Source organism: Nannobrachium achirus (assembly GCF_963921795.1).
Source record: "Nannobrachium achirus genome assembly, chromosome: 21".
NCBI lineage: Eukaryota > Metazoa > Chordata > Actinopteri > Myctophiformes > Myctophidae > Nannobrachium > Nannobrachium achirus.
In genome coordinates, this window is record NC_137828.1 from 35,218,457 (window position 1) to 35,238,846 (window position 20,390).

The window sequence follows — 20,390 nt, forward strand, 5'->3', positions numbered from 1 at the left end:
TATAATGGGCATGTCACTATGACTCACTCATAACCATAAACAACCCTGATATGCCCATGTATAGGCATATATGGGAGATCCGGTTGTCCAGATCCACAGATCCGACCACTATGCCCATAGATTGTTATGACAATATTCAGTGTATGGGCATATACCAATGACATCAGGGATCTCCATATATGGGCATAAAAGGGACGAGGACTAACAGATTAGTGATTGGCAATCCCGTTCATTTCAGTGAACGAATCATTTCGTTCACGGTAATGATCTGTTCAAAAGATTTGTTCTCGTTCACTGTTTATAGCGCGATCGTCCCGGGAAAAACACTATCACCAGTCTCATCAGTCTGGTTAATACCAGGCTACATACATATTTGTTCCCATATTATGAGCACATAAGGGACACAGAAAGACGGATACTGGTACTCTGACAAAGACTCAAAAATATCAGTCGGATTGGCAGTGTGAGGGCCGCGGACCTCTAGTAGTGTCTGTATTTGTGCCAGCATACACGTGCATGCCTTTGTGTTGGTTGTGTGTGTGTGCACATATAAAATGTTGGCTTCGTGATCTAATATCTCCTGTCTTATGTTTTGTTCAGGATGTAGAGATGTACTATGCAGAGACGGACACACCCGCCATGGCCCGGACGTCCAATCTCAACGAAGAACTGGGCCAGGTGAGGACCAGCTCTTCCCACTGACTTATACGCATCTTACATGTCTGTCAAGTCAGTGACTTCTACTAGGAAGTCACTCACTTCCTACTAGGACATTTTCAATAAAACTGCCCTTTCCTAGTTCCTAGTCAGGAGCTCGGGCATGTTTTCTAAAAAACACTGTGAGTTAGTCATATCCACATGGATGTGCAGTTGTGCACATCATCAACAGTAAAGATTACAAGATGTTATCATGCTTCATACACCATGAATTATCATAGTGCTTGTAAGGCCACTTGACTGCAGGTGTCCATGTTTTTTCTCAGCTTGGTAGCTTGAGCACAGGGTTATCTGTTATGACATGTACGAATGCAGCATGAACTACCTACAGTGTCGAAGTAGAGATTTTGCATCTACTGTATGTCCAAATCTCAAGTAACAGGTGCAGTGCAGACAGTGAAAGTGAGAATTGGTTGTAAAAAGATCGAAGGCTAGACTGATCCGACAGGTGGACAGTTTAACAGAACTACTCCACAATAGCAGGCAGGATATAGAACGGCTAGACTAGTAGCAGCTAAGAACACAATCTACATACAGGCAACTGGGACTGAAGGGCACAGATTACATACACAAGAGGTAATGAGGGACAGCTGGCAGAGAAAGGATTCAGGAATACACGTGTGAGAATCACCGGAGACCTCTGTTGGGCCTGAAGAGAAAAACACAGGGGAAGACAGGTGACGAGTATTACAAACTTAGCCCGTCTGTGCTGGTGGCTGCGTGTACCTATTGATTTATTCAGGTTAGAGTGAGCTTCCAATGGCCTTTATCACAGACTGATTGTTTTTCCGGTCTCTCATTTCCTCTTCTGCTTCCTTATCTTGCCCAGGTGAAGTATCTCTTTTCCGACAAGACAGGAACTCTGACTTGTAATGTCATGCACTTCAAGAAGTGTACCATTGCTGGGATAACATATGGGTGAGTCACCTCTCACTTGTTCCCATGGTGTTCCTTGCCAGTGCCAGTAGATAAATACTACATGCATAAATCTTCTAACAAAATGACTGATTTAGTCTAGCTATACAGTATGCTGCTAACAATCTTTGCATGTGCTGCTGTATGTTTAACTTGATCGCTAACTGATCAACAAATACACAACTCATACTAACTTTGAATGATGCTCAATTTTATTGATGGACCTATGAATTCATCTCTTGTCCTCGCCTGCTTGTTTGATTGAACTAATCAACCCATAATCTGATCAATTCCTCTACGATACTACTTGATTTATCACTGCAGCCATTTCCCTGATCTTGACTGCGATCGTTCCATGGAGGACTTCAGGTCAGTAGTTGTACTGTACCCTCTCCTTCTCAGTTATCTTTTCTTCAACCTTTGTGGTTTTACACTGTCTTTGTGCCATGACACATTGTTAGAAATGATTTTATGTCTTATATAATTAATTATCGATTTACACCAAGATAACTCAAAACACTGTGCCCCAGTCCACATGTGATGGCTTTCATTGGCTGATATAGGAACATTTTCTGCACACAAGAGTCATTCCCTCTTCCATCTTGTGTTTCTCTTTTAGCCACCTTCCGTCCAGCAGCAATAACTCCACAGAGTTCGACGACCCCGCTCTCATCCAGAACATCGAGAAGGACCACGTAGGTGTCCGACAATGCTCTTCTCAGAGAGTTCTCTATTTGAGCACAATGGGCTACCATGTGAATATGATCAATCGGTTCCATTAGAAACAACTTGTGGATTGTTTCTAATAAACAAGTAAATGCAAATCAGTGGTTCCCATACTCTCTTTACTAGTGTACCCCTGCTACAAATTATGTTTTCTGTGCCCCTTCACCAGCACAAAATATGTTCCTGATAAATTTAGCTTTTTTATTTTTTATTTTTCTTTGGTTTGGCATTAATATTAATATAAAAGATATTTCAGATGTGTATGTTAGTTTCCATATTTAACTGGTTTTATGAACATGGAATAAATTGTTCATAACTGCCTTAAATTAACTCTCTCTCTCTCTCTCTCTGTCCAGCCCACGTCTCCTCAGATCTGCGAGTTCCTCACCATGATGGCGGTGTGTCACACAGTGGTTCCAGAGAGAGAAGAGGATCAGATCATCTACCAGGCCTCCTCACCTGACGAAGGAGCACTCGTGAAAGGAGCCAAAGGACTGGGCTTTGTCTTCACCGCTAGGACCCCAGATTCTGTCATCATCGAAGCTGTACGTGTGTGTGTGTGCGTGTGCGTGCGTGCGTGCGTGCGTGCGTGCATGCGTGCGTGTGTGTGTGTGTGTGTGTGTGTGTGTGAGTGAGGGGGAAGTGTGCATGAATTAAGCAAACTAGTCTCGCGTAGCCATGCAACTATCCCACAATCTCCAAATGCTATATAGAGTATGGAACGAAACCTCCTGAAAGTTGAGAAAGGAAGGAAGATGTCGTCATTTACGTTCACGGAAATATATCTTAAAATATCTTTAAAACATATTGATAAGCAGCAAGCTACTGTATGGTATAGTGTACATGCTTATTTGACTAATTTGACAAAGACTAAATTGAAGTGGGAAGGAGGTGGGACGTCCGCTTTACTCCCAGATCGTTTTCAGCGCTTCCTTTGCACAGACTGTAGAATGGAAGCATTTGAAAATCGTGTGAGTCAACAGTCTGGCTCGAGAGACTAGGCAAACAGCAGTGGCACCCTTCAGTATTTGATATTCTGCTTCTATGGTGTTTATGTGAGTTCAACTACTCAAAGTGTTTGTGCAAGTGTCTATGTATGTGCAGTGGTGTAAAGTAATTAAGTAGATGTACAATTAAGTAAAATTTTGAGGTATTTGTACTTTACTTGAGTATTTCCAATCTCCAATACTTTTACTTATACTCCACTACATCTCAGAGGCATATATTGTACTTTTTCTCCACAACAATTATTTGAAAACTTAAGTTTACCTTTTAGATTTTGATTATTATTACAAAATATAAATATACATTAACCACTTCAGCCATTTGAAAATAGTTGATCTACAAGCTCACAATGTGTCGTACCAAAGATGCTTGTACAATTGAAACCTTGAAATGGAACATTCTGCACAATGAGTACTTTTACTTTTAAATATGTGAGTACCACCCTGTGTATATGTTATATAATAATAGACATCTCATTATGTTTCAGAGAGGAAAGGAGAATACCTATGAGTTACTGAACGTGCTGGAGTTTTCCAGGTAACGTTGCACGTGTGCATAACCACATCTCCATGTCCAGTCTTGGGCAAGAATGCCTGGATGTCCGATGCATTTGCAACCAGACTCCTGTTTCATGTTGTTACTTTGTTTCTTCCACAGCAATCGTAAGCGCATGTCGGTTGTGGTCAGGACTCCCGACGGGAAGCTTCGTCTGTACTGTAAAGGAGCTGTAAGTTTGTCCCATAATGTTATGTCGTTTAAAGCCACCCTTTGTGACTTTCCTGTTCCGGTTTCAAACCCAGGTCTCTTGTACAAGTGCTGGCATTTTAACCTCTGAGATAATAGTCTGCCTGCTTGCTCAGGAGACCAAATACAACCACACCAGTTGCATAAGCTGTATTGTATTGATTAACTCTCATTAATTCTACCATACAGATTTGACAAAATAACATTGTAATCCAAAAAAAAGAAAAAAAAAAAAATATATATATATATATATATATGTTACAGTACGTTTGGGTAACTCAGTACGTTCATTGTAAGAGCGCTTGTTTTGTCGTTCACCACACACCAATCACCACCAGATGGCGACGACAGCCATTCACTAGTGAAGGCGCTGACGTCACTCGTTTGCGACTCTCTTTCTTTATTTACTAGCCTAGCTCGGCAGTGTTTAGCCATTAGCTTACTATGAGCTAGGGAGCGCTCCATTGTAGTCACTTGGACAGGGCGTTTATCGTGGGCTTATAATGATTGCATTCACCCCGGCTTCGTAACTCGCGCGGCGCTCCGCCGGCCGCGCGGCCCTCGCCCGCTCTTCGCGGCCACTCGCGCCGGCGGCGCTCGGGGGCGAAGAGCAGGACCAAGGTCCGCTGGCCTTCGCGCCGCTTGCAATGTCGTGGACAATCGAGCGGCTCCGCCTGGAGGACGTTGTTGTGGCGACCGCTTGTTCCGCCCCGTGCCGCACGACGAGTGCTCCGTTTCTCGACCGTACTGTTTCTCTAACAAACCGTGACATATATATATATATATATATACAGCTTTAATGCAAAATTGCTTCCACTCATATTTTGAAGAATGACATGTTAATGCTGGTTTATTTTCTTTCTAGGATAATGTGATTTTTGAGCGCCTGACTGAGGATTCCCAATACAAAGATCTAACTATTGCTCATCTGGAGCAGTTTGCTACTGAAGGTAGGAAGTAAAGGAGGAACTGAAGCCATTATAGAATGTCTGATAATATGCTGTCTTCATCTGTTTATTATTCCTACACCTACTTCCATTCTGTCTGTTTCCCTTTTAAAGGGACACAAATCACTATTAAGCTTTTAAACATTATCTCCATAATACAGTATTTGTTATGGCGCTAATGTTCTTTTTGCAACCATAAAACTGAGCAGTCTTTTGTGTGTCTTTGAAAGGCCACTAAAATTGTTGAAAATGTACTTGTTGAAAAGAATACAGCAACACATTGTTTTAGGTAATCTTGGTGTCAGGACATTTTCCCTATCAAAATGGATTTTATCATAAATATCTATGACCAATGTTACTATCACCAATGAAATATGCACTTCAAAGGCATCGTAGTTTCCCTTAAACTATTTTAAATTGCAAATCTTTGTGCTCTCCACCCACCCAGGGCTGAGGACCCTGTGTTTTGCCTATGTAGACCTGGAGGAAGCGGCCTATCAGGAGTGGCTGAAGGAATACACACGAATCAGCACTGTGATAAAAGACCGTGCCCAGAAACTAGAGGATTGCTACGAACTTATAGAAAAGGTAAATGCAGCATCTCGTTCTGTGTCTACTCTCTTTCTCTCTCCCTCTCTCTCCTTTGCTTTCACTCACACACTGTGTATCAGTCTCTCTTCCTCTGTTAATTTGTTATTTATTTATTCCCTCTTACTATTATTACATCTTTCTTTCTGTGTCCCTCAGTCTCTCTTGCATATGTACACACACTACTCATGCTTACCACCAGGTGGCACAGTGGCCCCACAGATCTCCTCTCCTCCATAATCACAACTGTTGTTCATCAACTATCCATCAAGTCCTTCTATGACAGCACATTGCCAGAAGCCATGTCACCTTCAGGGTGTGTGGGTGTGTGTGTGTGTGTGTGTGTGTGTTATGCCTTTAGGTGAGACCAGAGTGAGACCACACAGAGAGACGGTGCAGCTCCATGGCACATGACTGATTGGTGTGGAATTTTTCTGTTGTTTGGTCAGGCAGGTTGCAACAGTGAGAGGGAAAAGAAATGAATGGATGAGTAGAGTAGAAACCGAGAGAATTAAGATGAGAGCCCGCTTTGAACCCCTAAACTCTAACTTCACAGAAAACCCATCACAACTGAGGATTGTCGAGACGGCACTTTGTGGGAGAATGAAGTGAGACGCTTGTGCGCGTGAGCACACTCGTTCACGCACAAAGAAAAATTATCTTTCTACGATAAACCTTTGAATCCAGATAATTATGTGCTCTGAAGAAAATACGTTCTAAGATTGATTTGTGGACATCCAACAATGTTGATTAACGTACAGTACATGGAAATCCCAGTGTTATAATTATCTAAAGCTACGTGGGATTTATATTTTTTTTAGCAGTTCAGGAATGGGGGATCAAGTGTTGAGGCGTTGATGGGATCTGTGATCTCTGTGTCATCTATTGAAAGAAAACACAAGTAGAATAAAAGAACGGGAACACTCATAGGACAGAGGCTAGCTGCTACGAGAGCGAGAGAGAGAACAGGGAATTCAAAGTCAAACCGAAGGGTTTAAGGAGAGAGTAGAGGTGAGAAAATTGAGAGAAGAGAAAAAAGAGAGGGGGGGGGGGGTGCTTAGACTGGAAGACCACAAGGCTAATTACCTGCACCCGCCTGCCAAGAGCCCTATAAAACTGGAGTCAACAACACAGCAGTGTTATGTCTCTGTGTGCGTTTGGCCCGGTGTGTATCTGTGTGTGTATCTGTGTGTCTAATGAGGGTACATGTGTGTTTTAAATACTGAACAAATTAAAGCCCGGGGAAAAAGTAAGCGGCTGCTTCTTGGCCCACAGACAAAGCGGCACAGAGTGGTGTACAGTATATACTGTACGGTACAGTACAGTACGTACCGCTGAGCTGGACGCCACATCGCTGCCGGCAACCATGTCCTCCCCAGCCCACATGAGCAGCCGTTGCTGCTGTCACGCTGTTGAGTTTTCAGCCATCGATATGCTGTGCATTCACATGACCTACACTGCTATGCATTTTTTCTCTTTTTTGCTGAGGCTCATTATGTGCTCTCCCTCTCTCCCTCCCCCTAACAGAACTTAATGCTGCTAGGGGCCACAGCCATAGAAGACCGTCTCCAGGCAGGGGTCCCGGAGACCATCGCCACTCTAATGAGGGCGGGAATCAAGATCTGGGTCCTCACCGGAGACAAGCAGGAGACTGCCATCAACATAGGTTAGAGAAAGAGAGGGAGAGAACTCAGTTCTGCCTAACTCAACTACAAGAATATTGTCACCATTCATGGGCTTCTGTTTAAAAGCGCTGTTGTATATTTTCTTCCACTGATCACTGCAAAACAAAATAAAGTCCAATAACAGCAAGGCCTTCCTGTTCAAAGTTTTCGATATTAAGTGCAGTTTGTTTGCAAAGTTGCCAAAATCACAGAGGCCCCTTTTCCACCAAAAGAACGTTGGTTCTAGAACTGGTTCCGTTCTAGATTCTTGGAACCTTGGTGCTTTCATGGAACCAAGTTCCGAACCAACTTTTAAGGCTCTGAACCAATTCATATTCAGTGGAAACACCCGGTGGAAAAGGGTCCAAAGCAATGTTCTGTGGCAAGGCTGACTGCTTGAGTGCATGTCCTTGTGTGGTGAAGGTCTATCGTCTATGCCACATTTTGACCAAATGGAAATGGCGATCTTTATATAATGCTTCACCAATAACAACAATAGTGCTGCAGAAGAAACACTGCTGGTGTAACTGTGGGCGTAACTGAAATAGAAAACGCTGACCCAACTTTCACGCTCTTCGTGAGTTTCACTTTCGGATTACTTAATCTTGCATTTCATGTTTCATGGATGGAGGAATGCCTCCGTGTCATGGGTTGTGGTTGGTCTACTTCTATACATGCAGACAAATCATTGTTCTAGACTGCTTGACCCAGACCAGCTTCAGTCAGAGTCAGACCTTTATTACTACTAGACCTTACCCGTTTGAAGATATGTGCTCCAATATATGTGCAGAGTGTGGGTTATGGAGAAAGTAACTGTAACTGGTGCGTGCGTGAGAATGCGCTTGCTCTACATAATTTTGCCATACCCGTCGGAAGATAAGACACACATCAAATGCACCCGGTGCATGAGTGACCCGTGCATGCAGGCAAACCACATGAGAGAGAGAGAGAGAGAGAGAGAGAGAGAGAGAGAGAGAGAGAGACTGTGAGATTGGTGGGTGTGGGGTTACAGATCCCATGGCCTGGAGGAACGGACCGTTGCCCTGACAACAGGCTGAAGTTGAGTTGAACAGAAGTGGTATAAAAACGCGAATAAATAGCTTGAATTTGGTGAAAATGGAAATCGGGCTCCGTCAGCCTCTGTCTAATGCTAATGGCCAATGAAAAATGTGAAAATTGGGATCAGTTGCTGAAGAGATAAAGGTAGAAATGCATTTGTGACTGACCTACGACTGAGCGATCTCTAAAATTATATGTAGGATTAAAGGTGTATACCAGGGCTCTTCAACAGGGGGTCCGGGACTCCTAGGGGGACCTCAGAGTTACTACAGGGGGGCCGCCAAATCTTTGTGTGAGAGGATCATCTTTTAGATTAACAACTTGCACCCTCGCATCCCTATTCTGAGGAGAACTTTGGCCTGAAATAGCAGAGCTACAAGCTCTCTCTTGAGAGCTTGTAGATCGGCTATTTTCTGCAAATAAAGTAGGTTGGCTGTGGAGGTAAAAAAAAAAGAGCAGACCAAGTACCGAGTGATATGTCAAGTTTACAAAGTATCGACAATTTAAGTGATTAAATGTCTGAAAAACACATTAACACAACTCCAACATCGACTGATGACAGTGCTGTCAAACAAGTCTATGAATCTACCTATGAAATCGATGAAAATCTGCAAAATCTGCGGTTTTATACAACATGTAGAGGGGGTCCCTGCTTCATCTGTCTCTCAGCTAAGGGGTCCTTGGCCTGAAAACGTTGAAGACCCCTGGTGTATACATACACTGGTGTGAGAAGTATTCTCTAACTCTAACCACTTGGAAACACGGGTTGAGCTTCACTGTGTATCTAATCTCTCCACCCCACCCCACCCCTCTTGTCCTCCACCTCCCCCTTTTAATCTTTCCATTTCTCAGGTTACTCCTGTCGTCTGGTGACACACGGCATGTCCCTCATCATCGTCAATGAGGACTCACTGGATGTGAGTAGCACCCCTCCTCCCTCTACTGCCCCTCCCTGTTTTCTATGTGCTTTATGTATGTACAGTGTTGGACATATTATTCACTCGCTGGCCATTTTGCTCTTTCTTCATACTCCAGAGTGTGGGAATCCCCAACAACTAGTATGAAGTAAGAAAATGGCTGGGGAAAAAACGGCTTCCTCACGGTCTGCATAATGCCTAATGGTCAATGCCTGTGTACAAGTCAAGATCAATTACTCAAAATGTGGAACAGAGAGTGTGACTGACTTTCCTTAATTATATATAGGATATATATAAATACTGTGTGTGTATAAAATGATTATTTTATATACATATATATTTCTTTCTGGTTATATTGTGGGAACGGGGGAGGGTACTGGCCGGGAAGGGCATATGGTGGTGGTGGGGTCTTAACAAGGTTACCGTGGGAACCTAGGTGCGGCACACACCCTGGTTGGTGGGTGTGACTCTTTGTCTGCGTACAGGTGGAAGTAATTAAAGTGTCTGGTGTCCATTTGGAGAATGGGATGAAAGACGACAGATACCGTCTCTATCAGTTCTCTCTCTCTCTCTCTCTCTCTCCCCCTCCCTCCCTATCTCTCTCATTCATTCTACGTTTCTCTCTCTGTATCTCTCTCTTCCAGTCTCCTCTCTTTGTCAAAACACAACTGCACGCACACGCGCACAACTGTGCTATTCTCATACATTCACGTAATTCTCGTTAACATGCAGGGGAAATAATCTCGACAGTCTAGTTATTTCGCTTTCTGTTAAGAGAGAGAGACACTTTCGGACATGTTCTTTGGTGGTCAAACAATCTCTCCATCTAGATTTGGAACAGGCGTTAGCGTCGTTGATTGACGTGTTGTTGCTTTGCATGCCATGTTTCATGTGTGACCGCTGCGTCTAATTGGCTGGATTGCTCTCATGTGAGAATGGAATACACACAGCCACACAACATGCATCTCTCTCTCCCCCTCTCTGTCCCAGTGCTTTCACCTTTTACTGTTTGTTTATCTGTGAGGCAGGCTAGATCATGGGTCATAAACTCCTAAGTGTACACACTGTGTTTGTGTGCATAAGCTTTCACATGTGTTTGTATGGATGCGTGTCAGAGTCCTTTTGTTTCCACTGGCGTGTTTGTTGAACTTGAGCCCTAAACTGGGAGACATGTCAGTGTTCATAATCAACAATTTTCTAGTCAACGAGCCAAAACGTTAATGCATAGCATGTACTGTAGCACTGCATAGAGAACACTGTAGGACAGGGGCGGGCAAACTTTGATGATGGAGAGGGCCACTATATTTTCACATTCACTCCAGAGAGCCACAATGCATTTACAGTCAAAAATAGCCAATCTACAAGCTCAAAACGCATTGCAGTGCTTGTAGATCTGCTATTTTTGCATTTTTTTAAATTGGAATGCGGAATAATTTTTTGCAATTTTTGAATTGGGATCCTAAAAAGTTACATTTTTATTTAATTTCAAATGCATTTATATGTTCTTATGTTAACTTTGGGAACTTAAATACAAATACATTGGACATTAAAAAAAAAGACTGGTGCTAAGTCATTAAGCTACTAATACAGAAGTAATTAAAGCGAGTCATGTTTGCGTGGTTGGAACTGTAACAATACTATATCAGTATTCCAATATGAACCTGCGTGCTGCATTAAGTGAAGGTCGGGGCCGCATGTGGCCCCCGGGCAGACAGTTGCCCATGTATGCTGTAGGAGCTACAGTTAATGTTAGACATAACAGTGTGTGTCTAACATGAATCCCCCATTAGCAGTCTATTATGCCATCTATAGGAGGACCGGGAAAGGCTGGCGCTCAGCCACAACAAATTGAGTTGGGCAGGAAGAAGATGTAATATCACAGTAATTAAGTTGCTGTAGGCCAAGAACTGCCTATTCAATTAGTAATAAGAAGAGGGCGGAAATCAACGGTTACTGGATATTTTCTTAACATGTTTGGGATGACTTCGTTAGCATCAGTGGCGTGTCCAGTGTGTTCGTTCGTTAAGAATGCCCTAGATAACATTTTCTGTCTGGGCAATAAAAATGCTGGCAATAACAACGGCTACTAAGATGAGTGTTTATGTATTTTTTAACCATTTGGCAGCCCTCCTTAAACTTGAGCAGCGTTGTCCAAGTTTTTCAGATGCAAAAGCAAAGCAAAAAAATATATTAAAGGAGTAGTTCACCCCCAAAATGACTTTTTTCTATTGATTACTCATGCCATGGAGAGTAGAGTTCAATAATATTTTTTGGTTTTTGTCACATTCCTAAGACAAAAATTTGATTTGAGTAAATTTACCCCCATTGATTCCGGATGGTGACCCGTTTCGAAACGGGTCACCATCCGAAATGAATGGGGGTAAATTTATTGTTATCACATTTATGTCTTAGGAATTTGACAAAAACCAAAAAATATTATTGAACTCTACTCTCCATGGCATGAGTAATCAATAGAAAAAAAGTCATTTTGGGGGTGAACTACTCCTTTAAGCAAGCATGCCTGTAATGTATTGGCAAAAATACAGTGAAACTGAGAAAACAGCCAGCACACAGTAAATGTCCCTTTCACATTTTACCTCACCTCGGGCAGAGCAATGGAAGCTTTTCAAGTGTAACAGTCTTCCTCAGCATTGGCTAAAATACAATCCTATGCCGTCTAGTATTAATACTACACACACCCTCAATGACAGTTTTATGGTAGGTCCAAGGGTGTGCATGTATGTGCTGAACTGTCATGTACAATTTTTCATTAAAATACAGTATATTCATGTTTGTTTAGGAAGGCATTTGTGCCGCAGTAAATCCACAATGACAAGAGTCTTTGATCACTAATTCAGCTGAGGAGAACAAGCATTAGACGTGAAGAGCCAGTTGTATAGCAGTGCCATCGTAGCGGGCGCTGAGCGTGCGCACGTGGTGAGGCCTGTGCACGTGGTGAGGGGTGTTAAAGAGGGCAGCTTCAGAGGGCTTCCGTGAGTCCTGGGCACAGTAGATGAAAGCAGTGCCGTCTTCAGCACAACACTTATCTCACTCCCCCACACTTAAAATAACTGGTGTTAGGTCAGCTCTGTATGTGTGGTGTATCTACTTGTGTGTGTGGATTCTGTGCATGTGTGTGTTTTGAAAGTGTCTCAAAGCGAGCAAACACTTCATCCAAGCCATTTTCTGCTTGCTTATCAAAATCTCACCTCAGGAATTGACCCTTTGCCCTCATTTAAATTTATCTCCAATCCTCTGTCTATCCGTATCGCCCCCTCCTCCTCTCTCTGCCCTTTCACCCTTCCTCCTAACATTGTTAGTGCGACGGCTGATCTATGTGTATCTTGGTTGGCAGCTTGGCGGATGCCCTCTCCCCTCCTCCTCCTCCTCTTCCCTCCATACCTCCTTAACGCCACTACCTCCACTTCTGTCAGCACCCTCTCTGTACTCAGGAAGAGACTACACAGCCTCTGTGTGTGTGTGTGTGTGTGAGAGAGAGAGAGAGAGAGACAAAACACGCACACACTTGCACACATACTTTTTCTCTGTCTTTGTGTTGGAGAGTGAGACCGAGAGAGAGAATGTTTATCTTAGTGAAAGTGTGTTTGTGAATAAGGCAGGAGACGTGGTTGTTATATTTTATGCATCAGATGGACAATCTGGAGAGAGACAGAGAAAAAAGATGAGATTAATAAGACAACAGAGCGGGGAAACCAAAAAAAGAAGGCAGGAAAAAAGATGTAAGTCCATGTGATGACGATGAGTGAGCAGTAATGACATGTGTCCTTTTGGTGTGTGTCCTCATCAAAACAAACCCCGCCAGCAATGCCTCCTGGGTAAACATGTAGGCTTGTGAATGTGATGCGGCTGTGACAAACTCCATCTGCCAACAGATGCCGTGTGCACGCACACACACACACACACACACACACACACACACACACACACACACACACACACACACACACACACACACACACACACACACACACACACACGTCTGTCTTGCCTCTGTCTTCCCTCCATAGCCCTGTGTCTATCTGTAGCGCACGCACGCACACACACACACACACACACACACACACACACACACACACACACACACACACACATATTTACAGTGGATGCAGTGGTACATGATCACCCTGATCAACCTGATAGTGTTGGATATACATTTCATCCGTCTTTCCCACAATCCCGCACTCCCCTGTCACCATGCCCGCATTACAAGTCTAACACAAACATCCTCACTCTTCTGCTCATTAATCACACACACAAACACGCACGCGCGTACGTGCGCACACACACACACACACACACACACACACACACACACACACACACACACACACACACACACACACACACACAGACAGGCCCTTAACTCGCACTCTTGCCGTGGCATTTAGAATTTACTGATGTTTTTTATTATTATGAGACTTCCTGTGAATGTCCGTTGTTGTCTGATTCTGCGCTCAGCGGGACTCGCTGTGTGTCTGCCCGCCTTTATGTGTGTGCGTACGTACGCGTGTGTGTCTGACTGGCCCAGGCAGTGGAGGATGTGGGTGTTTGTTTGCACAGATGCTCGGGGTGATAATTAAACGCTGTATTAAATCTGGCTGGTGACAGAATCTGCACTTCAGATATGAGCATGTCTTTCTCCACCTTCTTTTCACTCAACAGCCCTGTTCCCCCCCCCCCCCCCTCCCCCCCCCCAGTCTCTCACATCTGCCCCCCCCCCCCCCTGTCTGTGTATTATACGTTCTGCCCGTGCACATTCTTTACCACTTTAGCTTTTAATGGAGAGGGTGAGCTGGAATAAATCACCATTTTGCTTTGGCCCCTTTCAAGTGTGTGTGCCTGTGTGTGAGAGGGAGTGTGTGTGTGTGTGTATGTTATATTAAAGCGTGTGATGATAGAAGGTGACCTGTGATATGTCACACCAACTGCCTCCATGCCTGCACCACCTCACCCCATTTTCAGATCCAAATATAAAGCTGATAAAATTCCTCACACAAGAGCCCGACAGCAGGGTTTATAAGGTACGCACGCACACACCCGCACGCGCGCACACACACACACACACACACACACACACCCAGCACAGATGCATATGAAACATAACATTTAGTTTGGAACATAAAAATGCTCGCTAATGAGGGCTGTCATATCAATGACGTAGAACAAATATGCAATCCTTTGATTGCTAGGGAATTTCAGTGTGAGAAAGAAGGATGTCGGAGTAATGTGTGTGTTTTGTGAGATGCCAACATTGCATTCCTTCTGGCGGAGTACATTCTTTTATGTTGGCATTTTGACCACAATAAGGTGTAATTACTTCTGATTATCAGTTTGCGGCATCTTAGCATTTACCACTAACTGGTGTTTGCCTGTTAATCTGTTCCTTTTTTTTTTAAAGCTCTGTTCCTATACTAAGCTGACTAAGCTAGGTTATTATCCCATTAGCCTAGCTGCTGCTATAGGCTAGCTTTGACTGAACCTGCTGTGACACGTAGCTTTGGCTTATTAGCACCTTGGTGCTAGGCTATCGTGTGTGTGTGTGTGTGTGTGTGTGTGTGTGTGTGTGTGTGTGTGTGTGTGTGTGTGTGTGTGTGTGTGTGTGTGTGTGTGCGGTGCGTGCGTGCGTGCGTGCGTACACTCTGCTCCAAATGACTGAATATTTGTTGACGACGTTTCGAGCTACAAGCTCTTCATCTGGTCAAAACTTTTGAGTGTGCGGGTTTCCTTTTCTATTGTGCCATTTCTCACCCAGCACCTCATTAAGAGATGTGCGTATTTTTCTACTTTTGATACACTTCTGCTTTGGCAATGTAAATTTATGTTTTCTCATGCCAATAAAGCCCATTGAATTTGCGTGTGTGCGTGCGTGTGTGTGTGTGTGTGTGTGTGTGTGTGTGTGTGTGTTACACGTGTCGCTGTGAACTTTGTGATACTCCGTTGGTAGAGATGTAGAAATTGGAAAGCATCCATCACACCTCGCTGTTATCACAGTGACAGAGCACCATAGTAGTAGGAGAAGCTTCCCTCAGCCCCCCCCCTCCTCCATATCTGATGAGGGACAGTGTTTTTGTGCAATAATCTTTCACTCACTCACTCGCTGTTTGTTCAGTGCTATGCTGTTGAGACATTTTGTGTGTGTGTTTGTCCATGGCTCTTTGACGCGACCGAGTATTTCCCGGTGAACCTAAGCGCAAAGGTGGGGGCCGATGGGCAAGGAGGGTGAAACCCTTATGAGAAACAACTAAAATAAGACCTTAAAACCTGGCGAAAACAGTTGTGTGCATTAGCGCAAGATGACGATAAAGGAAACCATTAAATGGAGAACATTAAATTAACTTCTGAAAAGCATACACAGCCTTAAAACATGGCAAAAACAGTTGCGTGCATTAGCGCAAGATTAGATGAGGATCAAGGAAATCATTAAATGGAAAACATTAAATTAACTTCTGAAAAGGCTTCTAAACCTACACTATAGCCTACTAAAAACGAGTGAACCACGCTCTTGCCACACGTGAATAATTGTGGTTGTTAACAATAACACAGACAATATAAATCCTTAGTCTAGTTGTGGGAAGAAAAGGATATCATCATGGCCCCAAATAACGTTTAAATATCTTGCAATTGGCGACGAGTCTCTTACTAAATCGGCAAGAGTGCCTCTCATTCTCAATACATAAAGGCTATAAAGCTATATAACCTCTCCATCATCAGCAATAGTCAGTTGTGCGTGTTCCCCACACTCCCCCACACTCCCAAGCCCCCACCGTTGCGCTTAGGTTCACCGGGAAATACTCGGTCGCGTCTTTGACAATGAGAGGACAGTGTAGAAAGTAGGATTTGGGGGTTGACCTATGCGTGCAAAGCCGTGCATAGGCTGCATACTTGAATGCAAACAGACAGAACCTGCACACCCACGCATGCCTTATGCACATGCATGTTTCGGACTGTTTCCTGCCTGAACCTCCCCCCCACCCCCCCAACATAAAAACACACACATACGCACACGGCACGCATACACACGCATGCGTATGCAGTCTTTGATTTTGCCGAACCCTGACAACCTGTAATCTCCCGTAATCCTTTCATTATGTTTTTGTTTTCCTTTCCTTCTGTTTTGGGAGAAGGTGAATGCAAACAGGAATTCCGGAATACAAAGAAAAACACACAGCTGAAGGCTGAGAAAACAAGAACAGGGATTTTTTTTTTTTGTGTGTGTGGGGGGGGGGGGGGGGGGGGGGGTACAATTGTGCATGTAGGGGGGTCAGAGTGCTTGTGGGAATGTGCGTGCACATGCATGTTGTATGTAAGTAGCACGTCCTGATCTATCAGCAGAAAGGTCATCTCAGTGCGGGTCACAGGTTCCTCACAGGTTAGCTGGCTGACCAGCCAACAGATTCTAATGGCGCCTTACTCACTTTCAAATGCTAGTGAGCTTTAGTGCCTGTGTGGGGTTTGGTTTTAACTATTTAAACCCTGTACTTAGTTGACCGGATTCCCAAGAGCTTTTTAGGCCAGCTACAAGGTCACACAGCACCGCATTGTAGATCTGCTGTGTTGTGAGCTTGTAACTCAGCTTGTAGATCGGCTGAGATAGCCAATCTACAAGCTTGTAGCCTCAGAGCTTGTGAGCTAGGGAATAGGGATGCTATTAGCTATATGCTTAGTGGTGTGGGCCACACAGTAAAATCCAGAGTGTTATGGGGCCATTTTTACACTCAGAGTTCTCTTACACATAATGAGAAGCGCAAAATAGGAATCCCGCACACTAGGGGTGTAACCATATAGTAACTCAATCGAAAAATCGATCTTAATTTGCAACGATCTACTATATCGTTTGCAAAAAGAAAATATTGTACCGTTTTGGCTTTGTATCGTATCGTATCGTTTTAAAATGCGGTAATCTGTATCGAATCGTTTTGCTATGCAAATAATCGATTGTATGGAAACTAAGTATTTGTGCCTTTTATTTAGCAACTTTGAGAGGGAAAATGAAAAAGAGGGGTCTAATTACTTTTCCATTCCATATAGCTTCTCTTGGTCTGTCGATAAATGTGTGTAATCTCTGTGTTCATGTCAAGGTGCGGGTTTGTCCATGTGTTGTAATATAATGTCCATGTATTTGCTAAAGAATCACACCTCTATTGACACGTTTCACACAGATTTAATGTCTTAATTTAAATAGTTACTATATCGATTTTAAATCATTGAATCGAATCGTATCGTATCCCCATGAATGAACCAATATCATCCATGTATCGTATTGTCAACCATGTATCGTGATGCGTACCGAATCGTTGTTCAAATGTATCGCTACACCCCTACGGCACACTCTTCACCTACAGACAAAAAACCTGAATGAAACAACATTCATCAGGCATAGCTGATGTTTTTTAATTGCTGTTTGTGAAGACGGAGTGTGGGATTCCGTTTTTTTCTTTTTCTTTTTTTTTTTTTGCTACACTCTTGAGTTTAAAAAACAAACACACAAACAAAGATGTTTTACTTTTGTTTTCAGAAAACCTCTATATTTATTATGAGCATACAGTAAGCTACCGATTCCTCTCTGAAAACAAACCGTCTCGTCTCCGACTTTCCATAGGGTATAATTAGTAATTACTGGTGCCTCTTGACGATGCTGAAGTTTACAAAATAGCAGGACCACCTTCTGTTTAGGGGGATGCACCGTCTTTATCTCAACTCATGGCTCACTGGTCTCAATGCTAATGGCTCTTTCTCTAATCCCTCCACTCTCATTCATCTCCATCTGCTCTTCACAGTATACAGGGAATTAATAACGTGGAATATGTACACATAATTTGGGCTGCATGCTTGGTGTACTTTCTCTCAAAAGTGTAAGTAGTATTAAGTAGGTCTTTTTCTGTTTTCTTTATCAAGACTTATCACTGAGGCCATTATAATAGCGATTATCAGATTTTAGCCTCTCATCGCATTGCTATATGTGTTTAAGTAATTGTAAATTATTGATAGGCCATACACAGAAACCTCACAATCTAAAATCTACTCTTTGATTGTTGGAAAACCTCAAACATTATAACCAAAAATAGCCTATACAGTATCTATGTTATTGCTATAGATTGGTTGTTTTTGGCCCAGCAACAACAACTGTCGTACGATTAAGTATAAATTGGGTTTAACAGATTGCAGGTGTGTTTGACAAAAGGTCAGACAACCAGCATTGTTTTCTATTCAGTCTGTAATGGGTCATTAGGCCATGTGCAGGAAACAATGCTTTTTCTGCATTCTTGAAGGTCCTTAGACCATGCTGAACCTCTGCAACAATTATAATTTAATTTAGGAGACATAAATGAAGCTCTGTTTGTGTGTGTGTGTGTGTGTGTGTGTGTGTGTGTGTGTGTGTCTGTGTGTGCCTGTGTGTGTCTGTGTGCGTGCGGTAGCGTGCCTACTTCTCCACGTGGTTCTCATTACATCTCTATGGGATGTTTATTTTCTATATTAGTTCCTTTTCCTCCATTATCAACATCTCCATCAAAATTGCCCCAAACCACTGTCCCATTAACACACGCATGCACTCACACACACACACACACACACACACACACACACACACACACACACACACACACACACACACACACACACACACAGTGATGTGGAAAATGATTGATACATTGTGGATTCCTTTTCACAACATTGTGATTTCTACTACTCTTTCATCTGTGTCTTTCATCCTCTAGTTCGGTTTATTTGCCTGCCTGTCTCCTTTCGACCTTCTTACCTTGTGCTGTACAAATACTGTGTAAATTACACTGTGCGTGCGTGCGTGCGCGCGCGCGCGTGCGTGCGTTTGTGCCTTACAGTAAGCTGCATTCTGAGACAAACAAATTTTATGTAGATATCAAACCAGTTAATTGGAAAAGGCATGTCTCAATTAGATTTGGTGCCATGGCATTGGTCTGAAGGTTCATTAGTCCGAATCTGTTAAGAATACTATGCCTAACTCTAACCCTAACCTTAACCTCAGTAACCCTAACTAACCTTCGGACTTATGGGCAGTCCCCTTAGATTTTACCCTGATTTATTTTCAACTACCCAGTCTTCAGTTAATTGGAAAAGGTATGTCTCAATTTGATTTTACCCTGATTTCAACTACTCAGTCTCATTTACACACAAATAAAACATTACATACTGGTACAAATACACAATGTTAATAAGTTAGTTGACTTTCTTACTAATTGCATGTACACAGAAGCAAGCTCATTCCCCATAGATGAAAGCACCGCATGAAATAACCTGCAGCCAAAAACATATGTGTTTAATTTGACAGCAACATTTTTGACATTTCAACAAATTGGTGTGTGTGTGTGTGTGTGTGTGTGTGTGTGTGTGTGTGTGTACCTTCTTGTGTGGTTAAACTACTTCCACTAAAACAGAAAAGCTGTAAAAGTGTTCATTTGGAAGGACGGTTGCCAGACCTCATGAGGGAAATACTTATTTTAGGGTTAGTGTTGGAATCAGCGTGTGGATAAGGTTTAGTGTTACGGAAAAGATTTGTCTGCTTTTTTTAAATGGTATTCTAGGGTGCAAGGTTGCAATTGTGATTCTTATTTGTGCAGGCCCATCAATTGCAGTTGAAGAAATAGGAGGATGCGGGCTCACTTTAAACTTCTTTAGATATCTACACTACTGTATGTAGATATTATTGCAGGCTTGGGTAACTAAGTTGTGCAGCAAGTACCGGGAGTTGATGGTAGATTGTTGCGTTCCACCAATAAACAAAATAAATAAACTCTCTTCCTTCCTCTCTGCAGGCCACACGTGACACCCTCACGACTCACTGTGCGTCCCTGGGTGACTCTCTGAGAAAGGAGAACGAGCTGGCATTGATCATGGACGGTCAGACGCTCAAGTATGCCCTGTCCTTTGAGCTGCGCCAGGCCTTCCTGGACCTGGCCCTGTCCTGCAAGGCTGTCATCTGCTGCAGGTACAGTTGAATCATGCATCACTCCCTCACTCACTCCCTCACTCACTCACTTACTCACTCACTCACTCACTCACTCACTCACTCACTCACTCACTCACTCATTCAGACAGACACACCTTGTTCT

At 43.2% G+C, this 20,390-nt stretch overlaps 1 protein-coding gene across 7 annotated transcripts in view; it reads left to right on the plus strand.

Annotated features, from left to right (window-relative positions):
- Positions 1-20,390, plus strand: part of atp8a2 (ATPase phospholipid transporting 8A2) — a 90,276-nt gene that overhangs the window by 35,386 nt on the left and 34,500 nt on the right. For 5 of the 7 annotated variants that reach the window (XM_080752239.1, XM_080752241.1, XM_080752243.1 and 2 more), the window contains 12 exons: positions 601-678; positions 1,547-1,635; positions 1,957-2,001; positions 2,252-2,327; positions 2,715-2,903; positions 3,851-3,900; positions 4,021-4,090; positions 4,973-5,057; positions 5,503-5,642; positions 7,170-7,308; positions 9,218-9,282; positions 20,094-20,266. In XM_080752239.1, the coding sequence (XP_080608365.1) occupies positions 601-678; positions 1,547-1,635; positions 1,957-2,001; positions 2,252-2,327; positions 2,715-2,903; positions 3,851-3,900; positions 4,021-4,090; positions 4,973-5,057; positions 5,503-5,642; positions 7,170-7,308; positions 9,218-9,282; positions 20,094-20,266 (1,199 nt within the window). The remainder of the gene's footprint in view (positions 1-600; positions 679-1,546; positions 1,636-1,956; positions 2,002-2,251; positions 2,328-2,714; positions 2,904-3,850; positions 3,901-4,020; positions 4,091-4,972; positions 5,058-5,502; positions 5,643-7,169; positions 7,309-9,217; positions 9,283-20,093; positions 20,267-20,390) is intronic. The other 2 variants (XM_080752240.1, XM_080752242.1) reach the window with 2 other exon arrangements.